The 9,667-nt window shown below is 59.9% G+C and overlaps 1 protein-coding gene across 1 annotated transcript; it reads right to left on the bottom strand.

The window, feature by feature from the left end:
• Positions 1–5,513: 5,513 nt before the first annotated feature.
• Positions 5,514–7,016, bottom strand: GJC2 (gap junction protein gamma 2). The gene has a single exon (XM_082621669.1). It carries the CDS (start codon positions 6,999–7,001, stop codon positions 5,712–5,714), a length of 1,290 nt encoding a protein of 429 aa, XP_082477795.1. The 5' UTR covers positions 7,002–7,016; the 3' UTR covers positions 5,514–5,711.
• Between the last annotated feature and the right edge of the window lie 2,651 nt (positions 7,017–9,667).

Raw genomic sequence — 9,667 nt, 5'->3', positions numbered from 1 at the left:
ATCCCTTGGCCAGCAGAAAACCTGCTTCCCACCAGCACAGCCTGTGGGAAGGGCCAGCAGGCTGACCCAGGGCCACCCGGAACCTTACATGATGTTCCCAGTCCAGTGCCAAGCCCAGCCCACTTGGTCCAGCAGGGCCCCTGCTGCCACCTGGGGCTGTTTAAATGCAGATTAACTCAAATGAAGTCAAATGAAACTTTTAGCTCCTTACTGGATGGGCCACACTGAAATGTCCAGAGCCACACTCAACTGGTGGCTGCCTCTGAACAGAGCAGGCAGCACCTCCCACCATTCTAGAGTCTGCCAACCAGCACTGCTTCAGGCTCCCTCCTCCAGGAAGGCTTCCCAGATCTCTGCACCAGCCTGGCCAGCCCAACAGCGGGGACCTCTGCATGTGGGCATGGCCTGGCTACTGCTCCTTCTCAGGTCCTCTCACTGCAGTTTCTCATGCCTACAGGTCTATGTGGAGGGAACTGTGGACTGGCCTCAGGATGCTCCCAAGGAACCCCACTCATTGGCCTGGGTCCAGCTGGGGGCATAGGTTGCTGCTGGATCCCATGTGCATCTCCTCCCTCTGAGGCCATGGGCCCTGGAACTGTCGGATGAGGTGGGGATCTGAGAGCTGGAAAATCAGCAGACATGGGGGTCCCAGACCCTGTTTCCCAGCTGCTGCCAGGCCAGGGGTTGTTTCCTGTTATTCTCTCCTTATGGCCTCCTCCCTTCCCAAAGTCAGAAGAAGGAAGCTGCCCCCATTCTGGGCACCCCCCTCCCTGAAGCCCTCCACGATCTCCCTGAGCAGCCGGCGAGTTGGCTCCAGCCATGGAAACGGATGAGAATGAGACAAGGCCGTTCTGTCTGATCCTGCTCCAGCCACTCCCCTGGCCTGGCCCTGCCCCTATACAGACCTGGGTGGGCCCCACACAGCCCGAGGACCCCACCAGGCAGTGAAGCAGGGATGGGGAGGCCTGGGCTCAACCCACCAGCCTGCTCCAGAGCACAGAAGATGGGGGGCGAGGGTCGATGGCTTTGCACCCCAGTTCAGCTCTCCAGCCTCATGGCCATACAGGCACTGAGAGGATTTTTTAAAGTAGTTAGGTGAGCATTAAGTGCCAAGTTTAGTGGTTGGGTTCCACCTCTGAGAGTTAACAGACTTGGGCATATTAGATACTATGTCATAAGTGGGAGATGGACACCCCGTTAGGGTATCGGGGCTCAGGCATGAGATCATGGTTATGGTGGTTCAGAACATCAAGAAATTGGTGTTAGAGGTAGGAACGTGTATGACACAGAGGTTGGCTCCCCTAGCCTGGGATGGCCAGTGACATCAGTTGAGAGGACATGACAGTAAATCCTAAGTCACCCCCATCGAAAGCTCACAAAACATACAGGGCCCCAGTGGTTCATCCAGGCCCCTAAGTTCCTGAGACAAGAGACTTATGCGTTAGGATCCCCTTCTGTGGTGACTGAGCTTTTAGTTAGGCATCTGCCTTCTAATATGGGTTGCATTGCATCCCCCCAAATTCACATTATGGAGCCCTAATGCCCAGGACCTCAGAACGGGGCTGTATTTGGAGATGGGGTCTTTAAAGAGGTGATTAAAGTCAAATGAGGTCACTGGGGTGGGCCCTAATGCAATAGGACTGGTTTCCTTATAAGAGGAGATGAAGACACAGACTCACACAAAGGGAAGACCATGCGAGGACACAGGGAGACGACCGCTGTCTACACACCAAGGAGAGTAGCCTCAGGCGCTGACACCTTGGTCTCGGACTTCCAGTTTCCATTACTATGAGAAATAGATGTCTGTTGTTTGAGCCCCCAGTCTATGGTATTTGTTACACAGGGTGAGCTGACTGTGATACCTCCCAGAATAGAGCCTCCATTTGCAGTTTTCCTCACAGCTGGGATGCCCTTTTAACAACCTCTGGCTGATGGAGTGTTGATTAGTTGGGGTTCTCCAGAGAAAGAGAACCAATTCGATAGAGATTTATTATAAGGAATTGGCTCACTCAACTATGGAGGCTGAGGAGTCCCAAGGTCTGCCATCTACAAGCTAGAGACTCAGGAGAGTTCTAGCCCGAGTCTGAATCTGAAGACAGGAGACCAGTGTGCTTGCTCAAACTGTCAGGCAGGAGTTCTCTCACTCCGCCTTTTTGTTCTACTCAAGCCTTCACCTGACTGGCCAAGGCCCACCCGCACTGGGGAGGGCCATCTGTTTTACTCAGTGTGCAGATTCAGTGTGAATCTCATCCAGAATCACCCTCATAGACACACTTAGAATCATGCTTGTTCTGGGCACCCCGGGGCCCAGTCAAGCTGACCCATAAATGTAATCATCACTGGCAGTCTGGAGGGAGAATCACTTCTTTGGGAACCTTAGTCTTTGTTCTTAAGGCCATCACCTGATTGGATGAGGGCAACCCACATTAGGGAGGATGGTCTGCTTTATCAAAGTCCACAGATTGTCAATGCTAATTTCATCTAAAAGCACACCTTCATTGCAACATCTACATGGGTGTTGGACCAACCCGTGGAGACTCACAGCTTGACCCACATCTGACTTCCATGTCACAGACACGCAGCAAATAGATTTCCCCAGGAGCCCCTGGGCAGTGTCCTGCTCCCATTGACCTAGCTGCCTCAAACTGTATCTAAACCAATTAGGAGTGGGGGGACTGAGATGATAGAAACTGGACAGGCTAAACAGTATGGGGCGAGTTATGGACCGATATCAGAACTGTGGTAAAAGAAGGGGGCAGTGGCTGCAGAGGCCCCAAGATCACGTGCCCCTGTGTGTGCGAGTGGGAAGGGTGCTGAAGGGCTTCACACGTGGCTAGGGGGGCCAGCGGACCAAGGCCAACAGAGACTCTCTACTCCACATGCCCTTAAAATGTGACACTGGCCCATTGAGAGGGATCCTGTAGGCCTGTGACTGCTGTGATGTGAAGTGATATGACTTTAGGGCCGGTGATAAGAGTCAGTTGGCCTTTGCTGGGTCCTCTTGGGCCGCCATGCTGCAAGGAGGTCCAAACCACATCGAGGGACCCCAACATGGACCCCCAGCTCGGTGAGTGAGGAAATCGTTGAGCCAACCCTGGCCCCACCAGACACTCCCAGGCTGCAACTACACCAGGAGCCCAACCCGAGTTATAGAGGGTGAGATCCTGATGTTACTTTGTTCAGGAGGGGCCCGGAGAATGAGGTCCTGACCCCTTGAACTTGACCTAAAGCTCCCTCTCTGTGGATGGGGGGAGGCTTCCCTGGACACGGTCGCAGTGAAATCCAGAATGTTCTTCCCCAAACACAAACCTGCCCAGGGTCTCCCTGTCTGCTGGCTTAAGGCTTCTTTTCAGGCAGATGCTGAGGGCCCATGCCCCACCTTCCACCCCTTGTGGGACCCTGTCACCATCAAGTGTGCCTCATGGCCTTGAGATGTGGGAGCACTGACCATCAGGATCGAGGCCAACCCTGCTCGGAGTGGACACCTGCCTTCCTCACCAGCCCTCTCCAGCCACTAGGGTGGTTCTGAACCCTAAAGTCTCCCACTATTCCCCACCTGGAACGCCCACTTATCTCCCTGAGGTGCTGATGTCCTCCAGGCCCTCCACTGGCTGCAGGAGGCTGCTCTCAGGGACACGGGGGTGCAGGGAGGCTATGGAGGGGCCACGGCAAGGGTGTCAGCCTACAACAGTGCCTTGCAGATGTCCTTCACCGGCTCGGCCCCTCACTGCACCCAGTCACACTGATGGGAGCCAGGCATGGCTGGACAGCATGTTTTCCACCGCAGAGACCCTGTAGTCCTTATGACGACATTGCCAGAAGCACAGCCCCACATGCAGGGACGCCAGTTCCACGGGCTTTTCCTCTCCTGGGGAGGCGAGTGCTGAGTCCCTGCTCGGGACCTGGATGGGCTTTCCTTCTGAGGCTCTGCTTCCAGCATTGACATCCGGGACTTCCTGGGGGTGGGGCTTACCTGGGGGCAAGGCTCACCTTGGGGTGGGGTCACCTGGAACCCGGGATCAGCCAGTCAGACCCCACAAAGGAAAGGGACTCAGCCTGCATTTGGCATCTGACCAGAGGCAGGCTGGGTTGGGGTTCACCCAGGCTTGGAGCTTGGCCCTGGGACCCCAGAGAGGGTTTGCAATCTGGGAGAAGCTCTCAGGGCCTGCCCTGGGCCTGAGGGAGGCTGGTAGACAGCAGGATCACTGAAGTCTAGACCAAGGTGGCTCCTTGATGGCAGCAGCTGTTTCCCCAACTGTGCTCACCTTTGCTCCCCACCAAAGCTACCCCTGCAGGCTTTGGCCAGCATCTGGATAACGCCGGGGCCTGAGACAGGACTGCCTCGCTGTCCTTTGAGCTGCCACCTTGGGCTCTAAGCATGCAGGCCCGGCTGTTCTTTGTTCTCATTCAGTCATGTCCCTCCCCTCTGGGCCAAGCCTGTTGCCTGGCACAGAGTGACACCAGAGTGTCTCCAAGGAGCTGCAGGGGCTCAACCTGGGCCTTGCTCCCCGGATGGTCCCTGCAAAGTGGTTTCCTCTCCCAGCCATCCCAGAGCTGAGACATGTGTCCCCAGAGGCCAGCGGTGGACACGTACACACATGCATATATGTGTACTCACACATATGTGCACATGCCACACTCCCACATACATACACAAGCACACACACACATTCATGTGGACATTCATACACATACACATGTGGTTGTAGACAAAAGTTAGTTTTATTTCACTCCCTTTGGAGGCTGTGTCTGAATTGGAGAGGGGGCTGGAGGGAAGAGGCTGTGGTGGGAGCCTCAGAGCGCCTTCCCCTAGCATGGCCAAAGCCATAGCCCCTCACCACCATCCTGTTGGTCTGAGTGGCAAGGGGGGCCGATGTCTTTTCAGAACTTGAAGTATGTCCCAGAGGAAGGGGCCACGCCAGGCCAGCACAGGAGCTGGAGAGGACATGGTCCCATCCACCCCGGGCCCAGGCGGGACCTTAGCCCCAGATCTGCCTGGGCAGGGAACAGGAAGCAGGGTGCAGGTCCACCTGGCACTCGAGGCAGCTCATGCTTGGGGCCTAGTGGGGGTGAGGCAGGAGGTGGTACAGACCAGGGCTGGGCACAGGGGCCTCTGCCCACTGTGGTCTCTGTTTTCCCTTCTGTACAAGGAAGACCTGGCATTGCTTCCAGCTCTGCAAGAACCAGAACCTGGGCTAGAAGAGTGTGGATGCTAGGAAAAGAGCCCCATTTGCTGGGCAGGGAGTGAGGGCAAGCACAGTACTCCCCAAGACCCAGGCCAAGCACCCCTGGGCAGTCACACATGGGCTACTGCCAGGAAAACGGGGCAGGAGGGGGTGGAGCTCTCTCCTGGAGGGCAGCCTTGTCCTGAAGTGGCCAGCTGGGTGGCTCTGGGAGGGCGGAAATGCCCCAGCCACAGTCCCACCTACCCATCAGGGCTTATGGATCAGAGCTGGGGACCATTAGTGATTCCCAGGCCTCCCTTCCCCCCCCATCCTGGATGAAGATGGGGCTCAGGCAGGGAGGGGCAGTGATGCAGAGCAGGCTGGTGCTCCCCACCCCCTCCCGAGGGGGAGAGCAGCCACCTGAGGGGGAGGAGGAGGGCAGGTTGTGCTCTGCCCTTTAGGCAGTGTCCAGACCCTAGACTTCCTCCAGAGCCCTCCACCTCGGCCCTGGTGAGGAGGGAGGCGGGACAGCAGCCAAGGCAGGCCTCAGATCCACACGGTGGTCTTACCCTCCCTGCTGCTGCTCGCACTGCCCTTCTCAGAGCCCATCCTGGGTTTGGCCCCTGGCCGGCCCTGGCCCCCGGCAGTGCCCCCCGACGTGGCACTGCCTGACCCGGAGGCAGGGGCGCCGGCCCTCGGGGGCCCCCGGGCGGTTGCCGGAAGGCCAGGGCCTGGTGGGCTGTCGAGGTCCCCAAGCGACCGCCGGTCCTGCAGCGCCTGCAGTGCCAGGTTGGCCAGGTCCTGATCGTGGGTGCGTGTGCGCTCAGCCGCGCGCACCACCAGGCTGTAGTCTGGCGGGCAGGCCAGGCCCGAAGGCGCGGCGGGGAGAGCACAGGGCTGCTGGTGAGGCATGGGGCCAGGGGTGGTGGGCAGGGGGCGGCGGCTGCGCACAGCGTCTTGCGCGCTGCCCAGGCCCAGGTGCGCCATCTCACAGAGGTTGAGCACCAGGCAGAGGCAGCTGACCACGTACATGACCAGCAGGAAGACCGTCTTCTCGGTGGGTCTCGACACGAAGCAGTCGACCACGTGCGGGCAGGGCTGGCGGCTGCACGCGAAGAAGGGCCGCACCTCGAAACCATACAGCAGGTACTGGCCCACCAGGAAGGCCACCTCGAAGGCGGCCCGCGCCACCAGCTGGGCAACGTACACGCGCATTAGGCCCTCGCGCTGGATGCGCCGCCGCCCGTCATGCTGACCTGCCAGGCCTGGGACCCCAGTCGCCTTCGGGTCCCCTCCTGCGCCCTTGGCTGCACCCGCGTCCTCAGCCTCGTCGTCTTCGCCCAGGCCCTCGGCCGCCCCCGGATCCTCATCCTCTTCACCTAGGCCCAGCATGGGCTCCTCTTCGCCCAGGTCTGCGGGCTCGGGCCAGCCCGGGTGGGGCGGTGGGGGCAACGACAGGGGTGCGCGGGGCGCGAGGCGGCCTGGTCGGCGGCGAGAGGCGCGGCGGCGCTCGTCCTGTGAGGCGCGGGCCAGGCGGTGCACGGCGTAGCCCAGGTACATTACGGAGGGTGTGGAGATGACCACAATCTGGAAAACCCAGAAGCGCACGTGGGACAGGGGTGCAAAGGCATCGTAGCAGACGTTGTCGCAGCCCGGCTGCCGCGTGTTGCACGTGAACTTGGTCTGCTCGTCGGAGTAGATGGACTCACCGCCCACCGCCGTGAGCACGATGCGGAAGACCACCAGCACCGTGAGCCATACCTTGCCCACGAACGTGGAGTGGTTGTGGATCTCTTCCAGCAGCCGTGTCAGGAAGCTCCAGCTCATGTTGGTCATAGGGGCGGGGGATGGGACCTGCAGGCCATGAGCAGGAGCTCAACCTGGGGCGAGGGTAATGGGGGCAAGGGCTGGTGGGTTGGGAGGGTGTACAGTGGCACCTGGAGCCCCTCCAGGAGCGCCGCCCTCTCCCAGGGTCCTGACCCTGCCCTAGGAGGGATCAGCAGGAGGCCGGGGCCTCTGAAGGCAGAGGATAGACCCTACAAGGACAGACAGGGGGTCTCCTTCTCTCTCTGAGCACATGCCCTTGCTCCCCCCAAAACCCGACTCTAGGTCCCTGTGGCCTGGAGCAGGGCCAGCCCTCCTGCCCTCCCCCAGCTCTCTAGGAAAGCCCAGTGCCGTGCAAGCTGTGTCCCTTACCCAGCCTCTGAGGACCTCACCCCAGGCCCTGAGAGCCACAGGGAGTCCACTGGGTGAGCTGCCTTCGTAGGGCCAACCAGAAAACGGACCAGCCTCGCTCAGAGTCTGGGCCTCACCTCAGATGCCTGCTCCCACCTTGCAGCACCCAGGTTGCTGGATTCCTATTTCCAGCATACCAGGGGCCCACCAGGGGATGGGCCTGCAGCCTGCCTGGCTCCCCAGCTCCTCAGCCACTCCAGCCCCCCATCAGCCCACAGTTCTCCAGGCCCCTAGAACCAGTGGCCCTCAGCCCCCAGCCTCCTAGTCTAGCCTTCTCATCACCCCCTAATCCCATCCATCCCCAGACTCAACGGCTCTGTCCGCCTCCAGCCCCTGTAGCCCCCAGCCCCATCAGTTCCAGACGCCCCACCAGTGGGCCCCCCCTTCCTCCACATCCTGGACAGGGGGTCTGGTCCCCCTGTCTCCACAAAGGACCAGTGCCGTGCTGTTTGCGTCCCCCCACTCCCGCCACTGGTCCAGCTGTACCAGGGGCTGAGGCCGACCCTCCAGGCTGCTCCTCCCTCTTGTTCCAGCACTCCCATGTCCTCTGCACATCCTGGCTGGGGGTGGGGGGTGAGCCCAGGTGTCTGTTCAGGGTGGCACCACGTGCAGCGAGGCCCACAGACACTGTAAGGCACACACACAACCACACTCGGGTACCTGTGACGCTCGGAGACAGCCATGTGGCCACTTACCACGTCCCAGACCAGTGTTCCTTCTAGATCAGCTACCCCTGAGTGAGCCTGTACCTAGAAGGGGCTCAGTGGGCAGGACCACACACCTCTGTACCCCTGCACCTCTAGGGAGGGGGCTGCAGCCTCCTAATGCCCACCCTCCCTCCTCCACACCAGTACCTGCTCCTGGGTAGTTTGGAGGCAGAAGATCCTTGAGTACCTGATGCTTTTGGCCCCCTCCTTCTGGAACAGGCCTGGGAGGCAGCGTGGGCAGGTGTGGAATGGAACAACAGGGGCATTCAGGGCTCCGGGCCCTCTTTATGGAGCTGGGGCCTCTCCCGGGGCAGGGGGTGGGGGCAGGAAGAGGGGGCAGCCAGGGTTCCTGGGGAAGTGACCCTATTTCCTCACATCTGTGTGCAGCGCCCCTCTCATAGCCACACACATGCAAACACTCACAAGTGCACATGCAAATGCGTTCAGACACACATGTGCATACATATGTATACACACTCACATGTGCAATGCACTCATGCACAGGCACACACATTTACAGGTACACAGACTGGCACATGCCCAGCCCTTCAGGGCCATCTTTGATATACCTCTGCCTCAAGGAGGAATGAGTATGAGGGTCTTGATGTCCTCAGCTGGCTGTGTTTCCTCAGCTCTAACTTCAGCTCTCTTTCAGGACCTGTCCCCGACCCTGACCTCGACAGTCCCACATCCCAGGAGGCTGAGGCCTATACTCCCACCATTCAGGAACCCAAAAAAGGGATGGCAGAGCAGCCCCCACTTCTTTCCCCTCCAAGACGGAGCCCAGTGGAGAAATGGGAGGGAGGGTCGGGGTGCCAGGGCGGTCCTGACCCCTTCTGTGTGGTGTTTAACAACTGGCCCTCGGTGGAAAAGCCTTGGTGTAGTGTTTGCTGACTCCCGTGGTGTAAATGCTCCTCCCACCAGGCCCATGACCAGCTCGAGGAGACACACACGGGGGCGGGAAGTGGGGGTGGGGGCAGGGTTCTTGAGACCAGCTCTAGCGTGGCACTGGGTGGACCCTGCCCTGGGGTGTGAAGGATGGCACATTGCCCTGGGGGGCTGACCTGGGTGCAGTCAGAGCCCCCCGCCCCGAGATGAGTCGTGTGAAAAGAGGGTGCAGCCTTGCAGGGTGTCAGCCGAAGGGGACAGGCTGGGCAGCAGGAAGGGCGAGCAACCCTCCTCTCTTCCTTCCCCCAGTGCCAGTGGGGGAGCTCAGGCACCCTCTGGGTGTGGAGCACAGGCTCTGGCTCTTCAGACCCAAGGGCCCATGCCTGCGTGCTGCGTACACGTGCGTGCAGGGCCTGTGTCACACACGCAGTCACGGCGGGGTCATTCCATGGTCAGGGGGCTGATGCTGACCAGCTATGGCCTGGAGGAGCCCAGGCCCTCAGTGCCATGCGCAGGGGTCCCCTAAATCCAGACTTCTGGGGCCAGCTGCTGGATCGGCACATGGATGCCAGCAGGCACAGCAAACCCCCGAAGACCAGACCCCAAAATTTCCCTCCAAAGTGTCTTCCTCTCAGATGGGCTTATCCTGGACGGCTCTCTGTCCAGACCCCC

Source organism: Mesoplodon mirus (assembly GCF_964341445.2).
Source record: "Mesoplodon mirus genome assembly, chromosome: 5".
In the NCBI taxonomy this organism is placed as follows: domain Eukaryota; kingdom Metazoa; phylum Chordata; class Mammalia; order Artiodactyla; family Ziphiidae; genus Mesoplodon; species Mesoplodon mirus.
Note: the sequence above shows the minus strand (reverse complement) of the source record. Positions and strands in the feature narration are given on the sequence as shown.

Excerpts from the sequence above, each read along its gene's own strand:
- GJC2 (XM_082621669.1), bottom strand. The coding sequence starts at position 7,001 with ATGACCAACATGAGCTGGAGCTTCCTGACACGGCTGCTGGAAGAGATC.